Raw genomic sequence first — 23,394 nt, forward strand, 5'->3', positions numbered from 1 at the left:
GGTGACGCAATCAACAAACATGCAGTGACGTGGTGACGTTGGGATACGTTGTGTACCTGTATAAGTGTATGAGGTTACAAGCACACACTTATTGAGATTTAGTGGGGCCTCTGTTTACATTATCAGCCTGCTGTGTAGGCTACCTGTATAAGTGTATGAGGTTACAAGCACACACTTAATTGAGATTTACTTGAGCCTTCTGTTTACATTATTAGCATATCTACTGTGGCTAAGCAGACTTTTGCCAAAAGGACAATTCATTTGTTGTGGGTTTATCCACTTTAATGCACTTTATTTTTTTTTGGAATGCATGTTTTGTTTGAAGGCCTAATATAAATGAAAAACTTTGTGCTTTTTTTTTTAAAAGCAAAGGCTACTGGATTATTAAAAAAAATGTCAATATTCAATAAAAAATTACTTTATTTGAAAAACATGTCTAAATATTTATTCTAGGCTATTTATGCAATGGGGCGTCACGGTGGAAGAGGGGTTAGTGCGTCTGCCTCACAATACAAAGTTTCTGCAGTCCTGGGTTCAAATCCAGGCTCGGTATCTTTCTGTGTGGAGTTTGCATGTTCTCCCCGTGAATGCGTGGATTCCCTCCGGGTACTCCGGCTTCCTCCCACTTCCAAAGACATGCACCTGGGGATAGGTTGATTGGGAACACTAAAATTGGCCCTAGTGTGTGAATGTGAGTATGAATGTTGTCTGTCTATCTGTGTTGGCCCTGCGATGAGGTGGGGACTTGTCCAGGGTGTACCCCGCCTTATGCCCGATTGTAGCTGAGATAGGCGGCAGCGCCCCCCGCGACCCCAAAAGGGAATAAGCGGTAGAAAATGGATGGATGGATGGATGTCTAAATATTTATTCTAGGCTATTTATGCAATATAAAAAAAATTGTGAAAAACTGCATTCATTATTCGGTATTCGGCCTTTGGCCAAGCGTTTAAATTTTATTCGACTTCGGCCACAAATTTTCATTTCGGTGCATCCCTACTTCTTGGCTGTCTCAGCCAAAAAGGTTCCCGACCCCTGCTATAGAGTTAAAGGTAAATTGAGCAAATTGGCTATTTCTGCCAATTTATTTAAGTGTGTATCAAACTGGTAGCCCTTCGCATTAATCGGTACCCAAGAAGTAGCTCCATCCATCCATCCATCCATTTCTACCGCTTATTCCCTTTTGGGGTCGCAGGGGGCGCTGGCGCCTATCTCAGCTACAATCGGGCGGAAGGCGGGGTACATCCTGGACAAGTCGCCACCTCATCGCAGGGCCAACACAGATAGACAGACAACATTCACTCTCACATTCACACACTAGGGCCAATTTAGTGTTGCCAATCAACCTATCCCCAGGTGCATGTCTTTGGAAGTGGGAGGAAGCCGGAGTACCCGGAGGGAACCCACGCATTCACGGGGAGAACATGCAAACTCCACACAGAAAGATCCCGAGCCTGGATTTTAACCCAGGACTGCAGGACCTTCGTATTGTGAGGCAGACGCACTAACCCCTCTTCCACCGTGAAGCCCGTTCCCGAACCCTGCTATAGAGTTAAAGGAAAATTGAGCAAATTGGCTATTTCTGGCAATTTATTTAAGTGTGTATCAAACTGGTAGCCCTTCGCATTAATCAGTACCCAATAAGTAGCTCTTTGTTTCTAAAAGGTTGCTGACCCCTGGGGTTAGAACCTGGAAAGCGTGGAAAAGGCCGATACGCCGTCGTTTTATTGTGAAAGGTAACACCGGAAATTAAGCTCCGCAACCCAGAAAACTTGACCGCGTGTCCGTCGTTCCCAGGGTTCCGTGAGAGCCGTTTGCCCCACCCCACCTCTTCTTCAACGCTATCTATCTCAATGTGCAAATCTCCGAGAAAAAAAGGGTATCATTCACCGCCTTCACGCCGCCAAGGAAACATTGCGTTTGTGCGGCCGACGCTTCCCCGGCAACAGGCGCGGCTCCCCCCCGACCCCCCCTCTTCGGCTCGTTCCGAAATACAACAACCGCCGCGTCTACTCTGGATGAGGGCTTGAAAACACGGCGGTGGGTTCCATGTCTGCCGCCTCACATGTAAGCACCATCCACCGGGGACGACGAGGGGAACCGTAGCGGGAGGACCTCCATCCACCAACACCTGGACGTCGAGTTGCGTTCAAGGACACACCAGCCGCCTCAAGAACTGACCAACAAAAACCCCCTAAAAACAACAACAACAACAAAAACCCACCATCGAGGATATTTTCACGCATATGACGAGGGGGAAAAAGCACCGAGGGGAAGGGGCCTTTTTAAGGGGGTCTTAAACTGTCATTTTGTCGGCAAAAAGGAGAGCGTCCATCGACGGTTTTCCAGTGAAGGTGTCATTTTGAGGAAATGTTTATTTCTTCTTCAGCGTCGAGCTTGAAGTGGATGTAGCCAACATGGGCTCCGGTGGATATTAAGGCGAAGAGGAGGTTTCATCCATGTCCATTTCACATCCCCTGGTTGCAGATGACTTCATTGCGGATTTACAGCCCGACGTCCTCGTTGCCAGTAAATAGCCACATCCATCCATCCGTCATCCATCCATCATCCATCCATCATTCAGCCACGCTGGGCCAGGAGCTTTCCTCACCTCCATGTGCATCCCTCACCTTCTGAGCCGGGTCTTCCACTCTTGGGCCCGTCCAAGAATTTAGATCCCCCTTCCCCTTTTTCCTCCCTCCTTTTGCCCACCCAAGTGACCACCTTCTGAACCTATACACTCTTGGGAATTTTTTTTTTTTTTTTTTTTTTGGGTGGGGGGGGAAGATGGGCTGTCTCGGCAACAGCAAGACTGAAGACCAACGGAACGAGGAGAAGGCCCAGAGGGAAGCCAACAAGAAGATCGAGAAGCAGCTGCAGAAAGACAAACAGATTTACCGGGCCACGCACCGGCTACTACTGCTAGGTGGGTATGCAGTGGACCGCTTCCTAGCCTCGTGGCTACTCGTCCAGGGTCCAGGGTCTACGGACCTTCCCCGAGGTCTTGATCCTTCATGACCGTTAATCCACCGGGAGTACAAACGGGATTAGTAGCCTAGTAGCTGTCCTACTCAGGCCTTAATCTGAAATTGATCCCAGATTTGGACACCTTGGTAACCTAAACATCATTTAGACAATCTTTGACTAAGTAGATCCTTAAAAACAGCCAAGTTTATCTAAGAACGTTAATCGGCATTTGTCATTCGGAGGCAATTTAACTCGGGATCGGTCCTTAAAAACATTTAAAGATGAAATATCTTTGACTGTACGTTTGCAGGAGAGCCCTAAAAACAGCAAGGCTCCCATTGAGTTTTTACTTGCATTTTGACAGTAGATTCTTCGATCAACATTATTCCCGCACATTTTTTTTTTTTAAAACGGCAGACGGTTTTTGTCATTTAGAGGCAATTTAACTCAGTATCGGTCCTTAAAAACCCCTAAACGATCTTTGACTGTATTTGTGCAGGAGAGCCCTAAAAACAGCAAGGCTCCCATTGAGTTTTTTCTTGCATTTTCACAGTAGATTCTTCGATCAACATTATTGCTGCACATTTTTTTTAAACAGCAGAGCGTTTTTGTCATTCGGAGGCAATTTAACTCGGGATCGATCCTTAAAAACACCTAAAGAATAAAAGATCTTTCAATCAATCAATCAATCAATGTTTATTTATATAGCCCCAAATCACAAATGTCTCAAAGGACTGCACAAATCATTACGACTACAACATCCTCGGAAGAACCCACAAAAGGGCAAGGAAAACTCACACCCAGTGGGCAGGGAGAATTCACATTCAGTGGGACGCCAGTGACAATGCTGACTATGAGAAACCTTGGAGAGGACCTCAGATGTGGGCAACCCCCCCCCCCCTCTAGGGGACCGAAAGCAATGGATGTCGAGCGGGTCTAACATGATACTGTGAAAGTTCAATCCATAGTGGCTCCAAGACAGCAGTGAGAGTCCCGTCCACAGGAAACCATCTCAAGCGGATCAGCAGCGTAGAGATGTCCCCAACCGATACAGGCGAGCGGTCCATCCTGGGTCCCGACGAGCGGTCCATCCTGGGTCTCGACTCTGGACAGTCAGTACTTCATCCATGGTCATCGGACCGGACCCCCTCCACAAGGGAGGGGGGGACATAGGAGAAAGAAAAGAAGCGGCAGATCAACTGGTCTAAAAAGGAGGTCTATTTAAAGGCTAGAGTATACAGATGAGTTTTAAGATGAGACTTAAATGCTTCTACTGAGGTAGCATCTCGAACTGTTACCGGGAGGGCATTCCAGAGTACTGGAGCCCGAACGGAAAACGCTCTATAGCCCGCAGACTTTTTTTGAGCTCTAGGAATCACTAATAAGCCGGAGTCTTTTGAACGCAGATTTCTTGCCGGGACATACGGTACAATACAATCGGCAAGATAGGCTGGAGCTAGACCGTGTAGTATTTTATACGTAAGTAGTAAAACCTTAAAGTCACATCTTAAGTGCACAGGAAGCCAGTGCAGGTGAGCCAGTACAGGCGTAATATGATCAAATTTTCTTGTTCTTGTCAAAAGTCTAGCAGCCGCATTTTGTACCAACTGTAATCTTTTAATGCTAGACATGGGGAGACCCGAAAATAATACGTTACAGTAATCGAGACGAGACGTAACAAACGCATGGATAATGATCTCGGCGTCTTTAGTGGACAAAATGGAGCGAATTTTAGCGATATTACGGAGATGAAAGAAGGCTGTTTGACTGTATGTTTGCACGAGAACTCTAAAAATAGCTAAGTTTTTACTTGCACTTTGACAGTAGATTCTTAAAAACAGCAAACTGCTGTTGTCTTGTCGAGAAACTTTTGATTAACTTTTATGTTGTGATTATTTGAAAACAGCAGAATGTTTGTCATCTCTAGGCCATTTACTTTGGCTTCATGCAATTGGAAAAAAAAGAACAACAGCAGAGTGTTCTATAGAATATGTTTGACAAGTACTGTATGGTTGCAGTAGATCTCTAAAAACAGCAGTGCATTCGTGTCGTATATTGTTGATTTTTTACTTGCATTTTGACAGTAGACCTTTAAAAACAGCAGAGCTTAGACTACTACTGTATGTTTGTATGCAGTGGACCGCTTCCTAGCCTCATGGCTACTCGTCCAGGGTCCAGGATCGGGACGTGGGTCTGCGGACCTTCACCGAGGTCTTGATCCTTCATGCCCGTTAATCCACCGGGAGTATAAACGGGATTAGTAGCCTAGCAGCTGTCCTACTCAGGCCTTAATCTGAAACTGATCCCAGATTTGGACACCTCGCTAACCTAAACATCATTTAGACAATCTTCGACTAAGTAGATCCTTAAAAACAGCCAAACTTATCTAAGAACGTTAATCGGCATTTGTCAATCAGTGGCAATTTAACTCTGGATCGGTCCTTAAAAACAACTAAATAATAAAAGATATTTGACTGTATGTTTGCAGGAGAGCCCTAAAAACAGTAAGGCTCCCATTTTTTTTAAAACAGCAGAGCATTTTTGTCATTTAGAGGCAATTTAACTCCGGATCGGTCCTTGAGAACAGCTAAAGGATAAAAGATGTTTGACTGTATGTTTGCAGGAGAGCTCTAAAAACAGCAAAGTCTTTACTTGCTCTTTGACAGTAGATTCTTAAAAACAGCAAAGTGCTGTTGTCTTGTCAAGAAACCTTTGATTAACTTTTATGTTGTGTTTATTTAAAAACAGCAGAATGTTGGTCATCTCTAGGCTATTTACCTTTGCTTCATGCAATTTAAAAAACAACAACAACAACAACAGCAGAGTGTTCTATAGAATATCTTTGACAAGTACTGTATGTTTGCAGTAGATCTCTAAAAACAGCAGCGCATTCGTGTCGTATATTGTTGATTTTTTTACTTGCATTTTGACAGTAGACCCTTAAAAACAGCAGAGCTTTGACTAGTGCTGTTTGTTTGTATGCAGTGGACCGCTTCCTAGCCTCATGGCTACTCATCCAGGGTCCAGGATCGGGACGTGGGTCTGCGGACCTTCCCCGAGGTCTTGATCCTTCATGACCGTTAATCCACCGGGAGTACAAACGGGATTAGTAGCCTAGTAGCTGTCCTACTCAGGCCTTAATATGAAATTGATCCCAGATTTGGACACTTTGCTAACCTAAACATCATTTAGACAATCTTTGACTAAGTAGATCCTTAAAAACAGCCAAGTTTATCTAAGAACGTTAATCGGCATTTGTCATTCGGAGGCAATTTAACTCGGGATCGGTCCTTAAAAACATTTAAAGATGAAATATCTTTGACTGTACGTTTGCAGGAGAGCCCTAAAAACAGCAAGGCTCCCATTGAGTTTTTACTTGCATTTTGACAGTAGATTTTTCGATCAACATTATTCCCGCACATTTATTTTTTAAAACAGCAGACGGTTTTTGTCATTCAGAGGCAATTTAACTCAGTATCGGTCCTTTAAAAACCCCTAAACGATCTTTGACTGTATGTGTGCAGGAGAGCCCTAAAAACAGCAAGGCTCCCATTGAGTTTTTTCTTGCATTTTCACAGTAGATTCTTCGATCAACATTATTACTGCACATTTTTTTTAAACAGCAGAGCGTTTTTGTCATTCGGAGGCAATTTAACTCGGGATCGATCCTTAAAAAGACCTAAAGAATAAAAGATCTTTGACTGTATGTTTGCACGAGAGACCTAAAAACAGCAACGTTTTTACTTGTACTTTGACAGTAGATTCTTAAAAACAGCAAACTGCTGTTGTCTTGTCGAGAAACTTTGATCAACTTTCGTGTTGTATTTATTTAAAAACCGCATCATGTTTGTAACCTTGGCTTTTTACCTTGGCTTCATGCAATTTAAAAAAAGCAACAACAGCAGAGTGTTCTATAGAATATCTTTGACAAGTACTGTATGTTTGCAGTAGATTTCTAAAAACAGCAGCGCATTCGTGTCGTATATTGTTGATTTTTTTACTTGCATTTTGACAGTAGACCCTTAAAAACAGCAGAGTTTTGACTAGTACTGTATGTTTCTATGCAGTGGATCGTTTCCCAGCCTCATGGCTACTTGTCCAGGATCGGGACGTGGGTCTGCGGACCTTCCCCGAGGTCTTGATCCTTCATGTCCGCTAATCCACCGGGAGTACAAACGCAAATTAAGGAGGTTACTTTATGGGATTAGTAGCCTAGCAGCTGTCCTACTCAGGCCTTAATCTGAAACTGATCCCAGATTTGAACACCTTGCTTACCTAAACATCATTTAGACAATCTTCGACTAAGTAGATCCTTAAAAACAGCCATGCTTATCTAAGAACATTGATCGTTATTTTAAAGCTTTAAAAACAGCAGAGCGTTTTTGTCATTCGGAGGCAATTTAACTCTGGATCGGTCCTTAAAAACACCTAAAGGATAAAGATCGTTGACTGTATGTTTCCAGGAGAGCCCTAAAAACAGCAAGGCTCCTATTGAGTTTTTACTCGCATTTTGACAAAAGATTCTTAAAAAACTTAAAAGACCGCTTCCTAGCTTCATGGCTACTCGTCCAGGGTCCGGGATTGTGACTCGGGCCCGTGGACCTTCACCAAGGTCTTGATCCTTCATGCCCGCTAATCGGCTGGGAGTACAAACGCAAATTAAGGAGGTTACTTTGGGGGATTAGTTGCCTAGCAGCTGTCCTTCTCAGGCCTTAATCTGAAACTGATCCCAGATTTGGACACTTTGTTAACCTAAACATCATTTAGACAATCTTCGACTAAGTAGATCCTTAAAAACAACCAAGCTTATCTAAGAACGTTAATCGGCATTTGTCATTCAGAGGCAATTTAACTCGGGATCGGTCCTTAAAAACATCTAAATGATAAAAGATATTTGACTGTATGTTTGCAGGAAAGCCCTAAAAACAGCAAGGTTCCCATTTTTTTTTAAAACAGCAGAGCATTTTTGTCATTTAGAGCAATTTAACTCGGGATCGGTCCTTGAAAACAGCTAAAGAATAAAAGATGTTTGAAGGAGAGCTCTAAAAACAGCAAAGTTTTCACTTGCTCTTTGACAGTAGATTCTTAAAAACAGAAAAGTGCTGTTGTCTTGTCAAGAAACCTTTGATCAACTTTTATGTTGTATTTATTTAAAAACAGCAGAATGTTGGTCATCTCGAGGCTATTTACCTTTGCTTCATGCAATTTAAAAAACAACAACAGCAGAGTGTTCTATAGAATATCTTTGACAAGTACTGTATGTTTGCAGTATATCTCTAAAAACAGCAGCGCATACGTGTCGTATATTGTTGATTTTTTACTTGCATTTTGACAGTAGACCCTTAAAAGCAGCAGAGCTTAGACTAGTACTGTATGTTTGTATGCAGTGGACCGCTTCCTAGCCTCATGGCTACTCGTCCAGGGTCCAGGATCGGGACATGGGTCTGCGGGCCTTCACCGAGGTCTTGATCCTTCATGCCCGTTAATCCACCGGGAGTACAAACGGGATTAGTAGCCTAGCAGCTGTCCTACTCAGGCCTTAATCTGAAACTGATCCCAGGTTTGGACACCTCGCTAACCTAAACATCATTTAGACAATCTTCGATTAAGTAGATCCTTAAAAACAGCCAAACTTATCTAAGAACGTTAATCGGCATTTGTCATTCGGAGGCAATTTAACTTGGGATCGATCCTTAAAAACACTTAAAAGATAAAATATATTTGACTGTATGTTTGCACAAGAGCCCTAAAAACAGCAAGGCTCCCATTGAATTTTTACTTGCATTTTGACAGTAGATTCTTCGATCAACATTATTACTGCACTTTTTTTTTTTAAACAGCAGAGCGTTTTTGTCATTCGGAGGCAATTTAACTCAGTATCGGTCCTTAAAAACACCTAAAGGATAAAATATATTTGACTGTATGTTTGCAGGAGAACCCTAAAAACAGCAAGGCTCCCATTGAGTTTTTACTTGCATTTTGACAGTAGATTCTTCGTCCGTAAATTATTACTGCACATTTTTTTTTTTAAAAAGCAGTGTTTTTGTCATTTAGAGGCAATTTAACTCAGTATCGGTCCTTAAAACACCTAAATGATAAAAGATCTTTGACTGTATGTTTGCAGGAGCGCCCTAAAAACAGCAAAGTTTTTACTTACACTTTGACAGTAGATTCTTAAAAACAGCAAACTGCTGTTGTCTTGTCGAGAAACTTTGATACATTTTTCTGTTGTATTTATTTAAAAACAGCAGAATATTTGTCATCTCTAGGCTATTTACCTTGGCTTCATGCAATTGTTTTAAAAACAGCACTGTTCTATAGAAGATCTTTGATTAGTACTGTATGTTTGCAGTAGATCTCTAAAAACAGCGTCACATTCGTGTCGTATATTGTTGATTTTTTTTCTGTGTGCTCCTCTCTTGTCGAGAAACTTTGATCAACTTTTATGTTGTATGTTTTTAAAAACAGCAGAATATTTGTCATTTCTTCATGCAGTTGTTTTTAAAAAACAGCAGAGCTTTGTTAGTACTGCATTTTTGCAGTACACCTCTAAAAACAGCTCTGTATTCCTGTCATATACTGTAGAGTTGTACTTGCACTTTTGACAGTAGATCCTTAAAAACAGCAAAGTGCTCCTGTCTTAAGGAGAAACTTTGATCAACATTTGTACTGCAATTTATTTTAAACAGTTTTTGTCATTTCAGGGTAATTTAACTCAGGCTCTTGCAGTCGGTCCTTAAAAACAGCATTATTATTTGATCAAAATTTTTTCCTGCATGTTTTTGAAAACAGCAAAGCGTTTTTGTTATCTCAATGCTTTGTAACTTTGATCGATGCAGTTGGTCCGTAAAAAGAGCAGAGCACTTGTGTTATGAGGAGCTTTGACTAGTAATGTAAAGGTAAAAAAAAAAAAAACAGCAGTGTGCTCCTGTCATATACTGTCCAGTACTGTAGAGTTTTGCTTGCATTTTGACAATAGATCCTTAAAAACAGCAAAGTTCTCCTGTCTTGTAGAGAGAAACTTTAAATAACATTTTTGTTGTTAAAAAAAAAAAAGAAAAGAAAAACGAACACTCCTGTATTGTAGATAGATCTCTGACTTGCATTTTGACAGTCGATCCTTAAAAACAGCAGAGTGCTCCTGTTTCATGGGGCACTTGGACAACTTTAATTTCCATTGTTGCTGCCAAACAACAGAGCGCTTCTGTCAAATGGAGGATCTTTAACTAATGTTAATGCAGTCCGTCCTTGAAAACACCGGAGCACTCGTGGCTTGGAGAGGATCTTTGACTGTTTATGCTGCCAGGCCTTGAAAATAGCACAACTTTTCCGTTATACAGAGGATCTTTGACTAGAATTTTTGTAGGAGAGTCCTCCTGTAATATACAGGCACTTTTACTCATATTGTTTGTCTTATATCACCCAAAAACGCAGAATGTTTCTGTCATGTAGAGGATCTTTGACAGCATTTTTTTGTAGTAGGTACCAAAAAAATAGCAAAATGTTCCTACATGTAGAATATCTTTGACTAGATTTTTTTAAAGTAGATTCTAAAAACTGTGCTTTTGTCATTTCGAGCAGTGTTTGTTAACCAATGTTGGGCTGCCAAAAAATATCTATTTCTCAGCTGTCATCAGTTTTGGCTGCAGCATTGCTCAGTTGCATAACAATTGTCCATCACTTGTGGCAGTAATGACAATATCAAACAAAAAACACTGCAGCTGAAATCACAGAAAAGTTTTTTAAGCGCAACAATTATGACTAAAGTGGTGAAGCTTTATTTTTATTTGCACTTTAATTTAGATAAACATATTCACTATTAATTTAGTTTATTTATTTTAGCACAATGTAAAGGAGAATTGTCAGTTATTTATAAGCCCCTACTTTGGCAGTATAGCAGTGTTTTACAACCACTGTGCCGCGGCACAATGAGATACAGTCTGGTGTGCCATGGGAGATGATCTAATTTCACCTATTTGGGTTAAAAAGATTTTTTGCAAACCATTAATTATAGTCTGCAAATTTATGCGTTGTTGTTGAGTGTCGATGCTGTCTAGAGCTCGGCAGAGTAACTGTGTTATACTCTTCCATATCAGTAGGTGGCAGCCGTTAGCTAATTACTTTGTAGATGTCGGAAACTTGCAGGTAAAAAGATGTCTAATGCTTAAACCAAAAATAAACAAATGAGTGCCCCTAAAAAAAGGCATTGACGCTCCGGGAAGTCTATGCAGAACGAAACTAAAACTGAACTGGCTACTAAGCAAACAAAAACAGAATGCTGGACGACAGCAAAGACTTACAGCGTGTGGAGCAGAGACGGCGTCCACAAAGTACATTGGAATATGACAAGACAATAAACAATGTCCACACAAAGATGGATAAAAAACAACTGAAATATTCTTGATCTCTAAAACAAAGCAGATGCGGGAAATATTGCTCAAAGAAAGACATGAAACTGCTTCAGGAAAATACAACAAAAAAAAGAAAAAAACACCAAAATAGGAGCGCAAGACAAGAACTAAACCACTACACACAAAAAACAGCAACATTTTTTTAAATAAGTCAGGGTGTGATGTGACAGGTGGCGACAGTACACCTACTCTGAGACAAGAGCTATAGTGATGCATGCTTGGTTATGGTTTAAAGTCATATCCAACACAACAACTTTTTACTGTCAACTGAGTTTTGTTTTTTAAGGATTTCTGCTGTTGGTGTGCCTCCGGATTTTTTCAACTCAAAAAATGTGCCTTGGCTCAAAAAAAGGTTGAAAAACACTGCAGTACAGTATATCTGGTTAGTAGGGGTGTAACGGTACGTGTATTTGTATTGAACCGTTTCGGTACGGGGGTTTCGGTTCGGCACGCGGGCGTACCGAACGATTTTAGAAGCAGAAGTCTTCACAAGCTGCTCTGCTTTCTGCCTCTGTGGCTCTATTCGTTTAGCAGGTGAGCAGCGCACGTACCCAAAATATACTAAACACTTCCCAGTCACAACTATTACTAACATCACTATGAGCCCGTTGACCTTCTAGAAACTTAAACTGCAGCTCAGCTAGCTCACAGTATAGGCTTGAGGTGATGGCTAATTAGCTTTTAGCGTAACGTTAGCTCATTTTGCTGTGTGTGTGCATGTGTGTGTGTGTGCGTGTTTTAGGGGCAGCAAAGGCCTGTCTCTGTTATTTCATTTAACTCCATTGTGTTTAGGGATGAATAGTCTCTCCTATTGCAATTGTACTATTTTTTCAGCTATAGTTACATGAATCATTAGTAATGTAGCAGCCTAGTTTTGAATGGCAGGGTCCCTGCTATCACATGTTGATAAAAATACAACATATACATAATAAAAGTCCACTACAGGCTTCCCAAATGCTGTAATAAATTAAGCCTGATGAGTTGACTTGAAACTGTTTAATGTTGCACTTTTTATATTTAGAAGAAAGGTTTTTTCATTTTATTTAATCAAAGCAACAACTTGAGGCAGTTTAACGTGGGCAGAATTATTATAGTGTTCCCAATGTTAAAAGGATAAAGCCATTGTTTACAAATTTGGTAAATAAATAACCAAAAAATGTATATTTTGTAGTTTTCTTACTGTACCGAAAATTAACCGAACCGTGACCTCTAAACCGAGGTACGTACAGAACCGAAATTTTTGTGCACCACTACACCCCTACTGGTTAGTACTTATTTTTCTAATCAGCCTGGCAACACATGTTTTCATATCATTTGACAAGGTTTATCCTATTAAACTGTAAGTAGGTTAAATATAAATATTAAATATGATTAAAATTAAGAATAGGATGACTAATTAATTGTAAATATTTGAGTGGGCCCCAGGCCCCCCTGTTGTAGGGTAAAAAGGTTGAGAGACCCTGATTTAGAAGGTCTTCGACTGGAATATTTTCCAATAGATCCTTAAAAACAGCAGTTTGTTCCTTTCATGAGGAGGCTCTTTGGCAAGTTTTTTTCTATTGCAGCCGGTCCATAAAAACATCACAGTGCTCCTGGGTTTCATCCATGATATTACCTTTTGGAAGATTTGAGAAAACACTTGTTCGTGACATTTGACTTGAGACCCAGGATGCAGTCTTGCTATTCTAGTGGGAGTATAAGTGCAAAAAAGTAACCAGTTTTTGTACTTTTAAGGGATTAGTCGGCTAACGACTTTGTCGTTTAGCCTTAATCTGAAACTGATCCCAGAATTGACCACCTTTCAACCTAAACCGCAGAACGGAAGTGCATCTTACTTCCACAGTAGACCCGGTTGGCATCAAGACTGTTTGAGTTTAAATCTGTGGTTTCAATGACGGTTAAGTAATTTTAGTAATAAGGTATAGTTTGGAGGAGTGTAACGGTACGTGTATTTGTATTGAACCATTTCGGTAAAGGGGTTTCGGTTCGGTACAGAGGTGTGCCGAAAGAGTTTCTAAGCTAAAGTCTTAACAAGATGCTTTGCTTCATCTGCCTCTGTGTCACCCACACAACCTTCTGATTGGTTACATACAAAGCGATAACAGCCAATTAGCAGTGCGTATTCAGACCGGTAACAGCGAATCAGCAGTGCTTATTCAGAGCGCATGTAGTAAATGCTTCAGCGTCGAGCAGATAGGTGTTTAGGAGGTGAGCACACGGCAGCGTATTCTCCCCAAATTATAAACCCCCCCCAAAAAACTTAACTTGCACTCACCTCGCTCGCAGTCCTGGCTTGAGGTGAAGGCTAATTAGCTTTTAGCGTAACGTTAGCTCATTTTGCTGTGTGTGTGTGTGTGTGTGTGTGTGTGTGTGTATGTATGTGTGTGTGTCTCAGGGGTAGCAAAGCCCTGTCTCTGTTATTTCACTTGAACTCCATGGTGTTCAGGGATGAATAGTGTCTCCTATTGCTATTGTATTATTTTTTCAGCAATAGTTACATGAATCAACAGTAATGTAGCAGCCTAGTTCTGAATGGCAGGGTCCCTGCTATCACATGTTGACAAAAATATAACATTTACATAATACTTTTTATATGTAGAAGAAAAGTTTTGTCATTTTATTTAATCTGAGCAACCATTTGAGGAAGTTTAATGTGGATTAACGTGGGCAGAATTATTATAGTGATCCCAATGTTAAAAGGATAAAGCCATTGTTTACAAATCTGGTAAATAAATAACCAAAAAATGGATAAATATGTTGTTTTCTTACTGTGCCGAAAATGAACCGAACCGTGACCTCTAAACCGAGGTACGTACCGAACCGAAATGTTTGTGTACCGTTACACCCCTAGTAGTTTGTGAAGGACACACGGACCAAAGAGGCCATTTTAAAAAAAAAATGGTTTGCGGATTTTGTAAACAAAATGACAAAGTTGGTATTTTTTATTTACTAAATCCTCATGAGGCTTATTACAGAGGTTGGAAACATCTGCTCTAACTCCTTATTTTGCGTTTTTTTTAATGGCGCAAATATTTAGTCCTATTACAAACTCCAAACCCAGACTGCAAGAAAGGATTTGTTTGTTTTATGCCAGCAGATGACGGTCTAAATGCCGTCATCTCACAATTGCTTGGATTTACATGACGTCACGTCTCCGGCTCACGTCTGGCTCATTAAATATTTGCGGTGGTCAAGCCAGCGTCTGTTCTCTATGAGTACGCTGCAAAAAGTCAGTGTTCAAAAACAACATAAAAAAATACACAAATTAGGGGTATTTTATTTGAACTAAACAAAATTATCTGCCAATCGAACAAGAAAATTTGGCTTGTCTTCACTTTCCAAAACAAGTAAAATTAGCTAACCTCAATGAACCCAAACATACCTTAAAATAAGTATATTCTCACTTATAACAAGTGCACTTTTCTTGGTAGATAAAAAAATGAGACCTTTTTGCTCAATATGTTGAAAAATATTCTTAAATTAAGTAAATGCCAGTGGCATTATCTTGACATAATGATATGTGCTCGGCATCATGATTTTTTTTTGTCATGCTTGAAATAAGAAATGATTACTTTAAAAATGTAATTTTATACATGTGAGTGTTGACGACACAGCTTTGCAACAGTTGATATTCTAGTTTCAAGCATGTTTTACTCAATATAGGTCATAAAATTTCAGCAACAAGCTGTAATATCTTACTGAGATAATTTAGGACCAAAACTCTTAAAGGGGAACATTATCACAATTTCAAAAGGGTTAAAAACAATAAAAATCAGTTCCCAGTGGCTTGTTGTATTTTTTGAAGTTTTTTTTCAAAATTTTACCGGTCTCGGAATATCCCTAAATAAAGCTTTAAAGTGCCTTATTTTCGGTATCTTCGAAACCACTATCCATTTCCCTGTGACGTCATAAAGTGCTGCCAATGTAAACAAACAATGGGAATACCACAGCAAGATATGGCGACATTAGCTCGGATTCAAACTCGGATTTCAGCGACTTAAGTGATTCAACAGATTACGCATGTATTGAAACAGATGGTTGGAGTATGGAAGTATTGAAGAAGAAACTGACGCTATTCATAGCCATAGCATGGCCGAATAGCTGCGTTAGCATCGCCAGTAAAATGTGCGGACCAAACGATCAGGACTTTCGCGTCTTTTGACACTGGAGAAACTTAAATCGGTCGATTGGAAAGTGTTTTTTCGCATTAAATGTGGGTGGAAGGAAACGTAATATAGTTGCAAATGCATCTGCAGGTTATCCATACATCTCTGTGCCATGTCTGCTTTAGCACCGCCAGTAAATAGCATGTTAGCATCGATTAGCGTAGCATGTTAGCATCGATTAGCTGGCAGTCCACATCAACAAAACTCACCTTTGTGATTTCGTTGACTATCGTTGCAAATGCATCTGCAGGTTATCCATACATCTCTGTGCCATGTCTGCCTTAGCATCGCCGGTAAAATGTGGAGACACTCCAGCACATTCAATGGGGGTCTGGCGGCAGACACTTTGGCATCTTCGGGCCAGTGGTGCAACTTGAATCCCTCCCTGTTAGTGTTGTTACACCCTCCGACAACACACCGTCGAAGCATGATGTCTCCAAGGTTCCAAAAAATAGTCAAAAAAACGGAAAATAACGGAGCTGAAACCCGGTGTTTGTAATGTGTTGAAAATGAAAATGGCGGGTGTGTTACCTCGGCGACGTCACATTCTGACGTCATCGCCTCCAGCCCAATAAACAGAAAGGCGTTTAATTCGCCAAAATTCACCCATTTAGAGTTCGGAAATCGGTTAAAAAAATATATGGTCTTTTTTTCTGCACCATCAAGGTATATATTGACGCTTACATAGGTCTGGTGATAATGTTCCCCTTTAAAACAAGTAAAACACTCTAACATAAAATCTGCAGAAGTGAGAAGAATTATCTTATCAGACAAAAAAATAAGCAAATATCACCCTTTTTTGAGATATTTAATCTTACTTATATTTCAGTTTTTGCAGTTTACCTGGCGCCATTTAGCCTTTCTCAGTGAAAAATGCCTTATGCTTGTTTTGTTTTTTGGCTGTAAGAACCGTTCAAATCGCGAAAAAGGATAAACATTTCTGCAGAGTCATTTGAGAGGTTATTAAAAAGGGCGGAAGAGTGCGAGATTTTACCAAACGACGACGTGAAAAGTAGCACGCACTTTGGACCAACGGAGCACAGTCGAAGAACGCACGGGTTTGCATTGATCACTTCGGTAAAGGTTTATTTCAGGGGTAGGGAACCTATGGCTCTAGAGCCAGATGTGGCTCTTTTGATGACTGCATCTGGCTCTCAGATAAATCTTAGCTGACATTGCTTCACACAATAAATAATTAATAATTCCGCTGGTAATCACAATGTTAAAAATAACGTTAAAATTATTAAACATTCTCATGCATTTTAATCAACCATCCGTTTTCTATCGCACCTGTTCAAGATGTCGCATCAAAGTTAAGACGTATTTTATCTATTATTGGTTAGCTTTAGAATAACAATGTTATTAAAAAGAATAAGAGACGTGTTATACTCTAAAATGTTGGTCCTACTTAAAAATGCACGTATTTAGTTGTATTCAGTGATTAAAAAATGTTATATGGCTCTCACGGAAAAATATTTTGAAATATTTGGCTTTCGTGGCTCCCTCAACCAAAAATTTTCCCGAACCCTGGTTTGTTTGATATACTTTTAACGGTTATTATTTCGCATTTAAGTATGATCTTGATGTTATTTATATTTCTTAAACGCATGTTAGCTCCGAGTATTTCAATAAGCACCAACTCTACCAACACCATGAATTGATTAACGTGGACCCCGACTTAAACAAGTTGAAAAACTTATTCGGGTGTTACCATTTAGTGGTCAATTGTACGGAATATGTACTGTACTGTGCAATCTACTAATAAAAGTTGCAATCAAATTTAAAAAGACCCGCTCGACATCCATTGCTTTCGGTCCCCTAGAGGGGGGGGGGTTGCCCACATCTGAGGTCCTCTCCAAGGTTTCTCATAGTCAGCATTGTCACTGGCGTCCCACTGGATGTGAATTCTCCCTGCCCACTGGGTGTGAGTTTTCCTTGCCCTTTTGTGGGTTCTTCCGAGGATGTTGTAGTCGTAATGATTTGTGCAGTCCTTTGAGACATTTGTGATTTGGGGCTATATAAATAAACATTGATTGATTAAAAGACTCGGTCAGTCTAAATAAAAGAAAGCATCTGTAAGCAAAACCTAAAAGAGTTAAGCTTTTACCAAAGGCAGCAATCATATATGAGATTTTCAGTGCAAACAGAATGTTGACATTTATAGTTATATTTTTGATAAAGACGTGGAAAATCATGCATACTCGTAAACAGTTTGCGTAACAATGACAACTACTGAGTTGGCTGTAGACCAGACCTGGGCAAATTAAGGCCTGGGAGCCACATGCAGCCCATTAAGCTTTTCAATCTGGCCCGCCGGACATTCCCAAATAATTTTTTTAGATCTTTAAGATGGAAAGTGTAGCTGCCATTATGATGTGCAGTATTTTTTTCTAATGACCGCAAGTCTTCAACTATACAAAGTATTTCAATGGTTGTAATCTGCACTTTTGCATGATCTTTTAGTGACTAGTGTTGTCCCGATGCCAATATTATTTCGATACTTTTCGGTACTTTTCGATACTTTACTAAATAATGGGGACCCGAAAAAAATGCATTATTGGCTTTATTTTAACAAAAGATCTTAGGGTGTGGCGGTTTGGTACTTTTCAGAAGCGGTATGGTACCTCATATGATTCATTAGTGTTGCGGAAAATTCTGCTTTTAGATGGAGCATGACTTCATTGAAACCTTCTCCAAAAAATTTACCGTATTTTTCGGACTATAAGTCACATTTTTTTTCATAGTTTGGCCGAGGGTGCGACTTAAAATCAAGAGCGACTTATGTGTGAAATTATTAACACATTACCGTAAAATATCGAATAATATTATTTAGCTCATTCACGTAAGAGACTAGACGTATAAGGTTTCATGGGATTTATCGATTAGGAGTGACAGATTGTTTGGTAAACGTATAGCATGTTCTATATGTTATAGTTATTTGAATGACTCTTATCATAATATGTTGCGTTTACATACCAGGCACCTTCTCAGTTGGTTATTTATGCGTCGTATAACGTACACTTATTCAGCCTGTTGTTCACTTTCTTTATTTATTTTTAAATTGCCTTTCAAATGTCTATTCATGGTGTTGGGTTTTATCAAATTAATTTCCCCCAAAAATGTGACTTATTCTCCAGTGCGACTTATATATGTTTTTTTCCTTCTTTATTATGCATTTTCGGCAAGTGCGACTTATACTCCGGAGCGACTTATACTCCGAAAAATACGGTATGTATGGAGAAAGAAAAGCCTCCATGCAAAATGTATTTTCCTTGGTTGACCAAGGTTGTTGTTCCAATATTTCATGCGCAAAGTCCACTTGGATACACTGAAAAAGAAAAGAACAAAATTGAAAATTAACAGATTTCTTCAAATATTTCTATGTTCTGTTGTTGTTTTTTGGGCCTAGATTCTTTGCTGTTTTTTTTTTATTTTATTTCTACATTATGACTTATAAAACAGCCACCGGGCTCTGCAAATAGTGACGGGAAAAATTCGTATTTCACCTGAGTAAGTGTTACCCAACAAATCTATCGCTAATTCTAGCCATGACCTTCACGGCGAATACTTTGCCTTCGTCACCGCTTGTACCAGATTAGCGATTAAATGCGTGACACTCTTGTGCGTGCCATGTGGGAATTCAGATCAGTGTTACGATGCATACCAAATGTATTTGCTAAATGAATGTGGTACAGTGTTATCCAAACAGGTTATATGTCTTAGATGTTTCACTTTGATTAAGCGACAAGAATGTAGCCATTATAGGGGCTTTTTGTCCTGTGTTTGTACAAGCCGGTAGAAATGACACTAGCATATTGTAGCACCCATGCCAGACCACTTTTTGGCGTTACATGCAACGTTTGTATCAAATTTTCGTTGGCGTGTGAACGTTTTGGCTCTAAATACCGTATTTTTCGGAGTATAAGTCGCACTTGAGTATAAGTCGCACCTGCTTAAAATGCATAATAAGTCGCATTTTTGGGGGAAATTTATTGATAAAATCCAACACCAAGAATAGACATTTGAAAGGCAATTTAAAAATAGATAAAGAATAGTGAACAACAGGCTGAATAAGTGTACGTTATATGAGGCATAAATAACCAACTGAGAAGGTGCCTGGTATGTTAACGTAACATATTATGGGAAGAGTCATTCAAATAACTATAACATATAGAACAGGGGTTCCCGCACTTCTTCTGCAGGCGAGCTACTTTTTAATTGACCAAGTCGAGGGGAACTACCTCATTCATATACCGTATTTCCTTGAATTGCCGCCGGGGCGCTAATTAATTTAAAACCTATTTTCAATCCTGCGCTTACCAAAGGCATGCGGTAAAAATAAGCATGCGCTAATTATTTTAAAACCTCTTCTCACTCCGCCACTTACCAAAGGTATGCAGTAAAAAATTGAGTGTGATGTAATCTTGGACCTTAAATCCTACTGAATAGCTCTTAATCTTCTTCCCTTTATGCGATTTCAAATTACCGGTATTGAAATCAGCCTCCTCTATTTTGAAAATGATGCCAGGGGAAGTGTCACTCGTGACGTCACGAATTTGACCAGGCGGTAATACTAAGCATGCGCTAATTATTTCGGGAAGCGAGTTTGACCCGGCAGTAATTCAAGGCAGGCGCATACTACATGCCCTGCAGCAATTCAAGGAAATACGGTATATCATTTATTGGTTTTTATTTATAAAATATACATTTTTGTTAACAGATTAAAGGTGTTTAATGATAATGCAATAATGTTTAACACATACAGATTCCTTTCTTTCATAAAGACAAAAAATATACGTAAGTTAGAGTATTACCTGATTCGGATGACTTGCATTGATTGGAATCAGACAGAAGTGCGGATAACGTCGGCATTTTCAAATGGAGGAGAACAAAAGTCCACCTTTCTGTCCAATACCACATGAAAGTGGTTGGTTTTTGGCATCTTATTTGTCCAGCTTCCATACTCGTTTATATACACTTTACAAGAAATCCATTAGAAATCCATTCGTCCTGGTCGTGGAACTGTGGACCAGCTCTATACTCGGCAGGGTTTTTGAGGGTGCATGGGAGTTTGCCCAACCAGTCTACCTACATGTGCTTTGTGGACTTGGAGAAGGCATTCGACCGTGTCCCTCGGGAAGTTCTGTGGGGAGTGCTCAGAGAGTATGGGGTAAAGGACTGTCTTATTGTGGCAGAGCTTGGTCCGCATTGCTGGCAGTAAGTCGGAAACATTTCCAGTGAGGGTTGGACTCCGCCAAGGCTGTCCTTTGTCACCGATTCTGTTCATAACTTTTATGGACAGAATTTCTAGGCGCAGTCAAGGCGTTGAGGGGTTCCGGGTTTGGTGACCGCAGGATTAGGTCTCTGCTTTTTGCAGATGATGTGGTCCTGATGGCTTCATCTGGCCGGGATCTTCAGCTCTCACTGAATCGGTTCGCAGCCGAGTGTGAAGCGACCGGAATGACAACCAGCACCTCCAAGTCCGAGTCCATGGTTCTCTCCCGGAAAAGGGTGGAGTGCCATCTCCGGGTTGGGGAGGAGACCCTGCCCCAAGTGGAGGAGTTCAAGTACCTAGGAGTCTTGTTCACGAGTGGGGGAAGAGTGGATCGTGAGATCGACAGGCGGATCGGTGCGGCGTCTTGAGTAATGTGGACGTTGTATCGATCCGCTGTGGTGAAGAAGGAGCTGAGCCGGAAGGCAAAGCTCTCAATTTACCGGTCGATCTACGTTCCCATCCTCACCTATGGTCATGAGCTTTGGGTCATGACCGAAAGGATAAGATCACGGGTACAAGTGGCCGAAATGAGTTTCCTACGCCGGGTGGCGGGGCTCTCCCTTAGAGATAGGGTGAGAAGCTCTGCCATCCGGTAGGAGCTCAAAGTAAAGCCGCTGCTCCTCCACATCGAGAGGAGCCAGATGAGGTGGCTCGGGCATCTGGTCAGGATGCCACCCGAACGCCTCCCTAGGGAGGTGTTTAGGGCACGTCCAACCGCTAGGAGGCCACGGGGAAGACCCAGGACAAGTTGGGAAGACTATATCTCCCGGCTGGCCTGGGAACGCCTCGGGATCCCCCGGGAAGATCTAGACGAAGTGGCTGGGGAAAGGGAAGTCTGGGCTTCCCTGCTTAGGCTGCTGCCCTCGCCACCCGACCTCGGATAAGCGGAAGATGGATGGAAGAAATCCATTAGCTCCGTAGCTTGCTCGCTTGTGCACGCCAGCTTTTTGAGACTCTTATTTTGTTAGCGCAAGCAAGATGAAGCAGCGCTTTTATTGTGAAGCTATAGGAACTGTGCAGTCTGTCTTTAGAGTTTTGACAGCAGGTACGGCGCGAATGTGTTGAAATAAAAAGTGTTTCTTGTTTCTTAATAATGAGCCAGTGTCATCTCACAAAACCCTCAGGTGTCGTGAATGTCAATCAAGTGACGAAAGTGACGTCTTGGTGAAGATTGATGATCGCTAATTTTTAGGTCTATTTTTTTTAAATGCCTGGCTGGCGATCGACTAACACGCCCGCCGCGATCGACGTAATGGGCACCCCTGATTTAGAACATGGTATACGTTTACCAAACAATCAGTCACTCCTGATCGCTAAATCTCATTAAATCTTCTACGTCTAGTCTCTTAGGTGAATGAGCTAAATAATATTATTTGATATTTTACGGTAATGTGTTAATAATTTCACACATAAGTCGCTCCTGAGTATAAGTCGCACCCCTGGCCAAACTAGGAAAAAAACTGCGACTTATAGTCCGAAAAATACGGTACTGTCTGCAAGCCTCCTGATGACCCCTTAAGTCTTTCTGCTCTCAACTTCTCCCATCTTGTGTTTTTCAGGGGCTGGCGAATCCGGGAAAAGCACGATAGTCAAGCAGATGCGAATATTGCACGTCAATGGCTTCAACGCAGAGTGAGTTGCAATTCCAACGTTGTGTTTTGATGTCCCCCGCGTGCCTCGCAGCTGATTTTCCGGGAATGATGCACAGAGCTTTTAGGACTTTATCAACAACTGAAGGGATTTGTCAGCGAAGGGAAATTTTGTAACACGACTTTAACCTTTCACGTGACGTCATCAGCAAATCACATGACTGCCGAGCTGAAGCACTGTGACATTTAAAAGCAAATATTTGAGGTGTGATAACATTTCACATTAATTTTCTTATCGGATTGGTCTGTAAATCTGTCAAGATGTCAAGTGATGCTAAATCAATCATGAGCAAAGGCGACACACTTTTTTTTTCGGATTAAAATAATGCGATGTTTCATTAAATGGTAATTAGTGACAGGCTCAAATTGTGTGAAGAAATATTTGAGAGTGTTTATCAAGTTTAAATAGAAGTTAACAAGCGTGTAATAAAACCAAATTACAATAAAACTATCACATAATTTACGGTGACATTTGCTTGGTAATATTAACTTGTTTTTGTAATTCACATGAATTATATTGCTTTTATTATATAGACCTATTGATTTTTGTCTCACTTTTAAAAAGAAAACAATCAAATCACTGAGGTGAAATCCCAGGTATTTATTATTTTTCCATTAAGATTTTGCTTAGAAATTACAGAATATATACTACATTTGATGTACTATATGTTTACAGCTAATTATTCCGTGTTTCCGACATTACTGTAATGTTTTTGTGGGGGTCTGCGTGATGTGATGATGTCATTGTTTGATTTGCATAATAGGCAATGATACATTTACATGTAATTCAAGGACTCAGGAAACTTTGACCTACCAGAACAAATCAGATGGCACAAATATTAGTACCCGAGGTCGCATATTTATCCCAATAAGTACCACAAGAATGATAAAATGTACAAACCCAAAACCAGTGACGTTGGCATGTTGTG

General features: G+C 40.5%; 1 protein-coding gene across 2 annotated transcripts in view; it reads left to right on the forward strand.

Annotated features, from left to right (window-relative positions):
- Positions 1 to 1,775: 1,775 nt before the first annotated feature.
- The window catches only part of LOC133544091 (guanine nucleotide-binding protein G(s) subunit alpha), a 120,623-nt gene continuing 99,004 nt past the window's right edge, over positions 1,776 to 23,394 (forward strand). The window contains exons 1-2 of one of the 2 annotated variants that reach the window (XM_061889142.1): positions 1,776 to 2,923; positions 22,376 to 22,448. In XM_061889142.1, the coding sequence (XP_061745126.1) occupies positions 2,785 to 2,923; positions 22,376 to 22,448 (212 nt within the window). In that variant the 5' untranslated portion in view covers positions 1,776 to 2,784. The remainder of the gene's footprint in view (positions 2,924 to 22,375; positions 22,449 to 23,394) is intronic. The other variant, XM_061889151.1, reaches the window with a different exon arrangement.

Source organism: Nerophis ophidion, linkage group LG02, assembly GCF_033978795.1.
Source record: "Nerophis ophidion isolate RoL-2023_Sa linkage group LG02, RoL_Noph_v1.0, whole genome shotgun sequence".
Classification (NCBI taxonomy): Eukaryota; Metazoa; Chordata; class Actinopteri; order Syngnathiformes; family Syngnathidae; genus Nerophis; species Nerophis ophidion.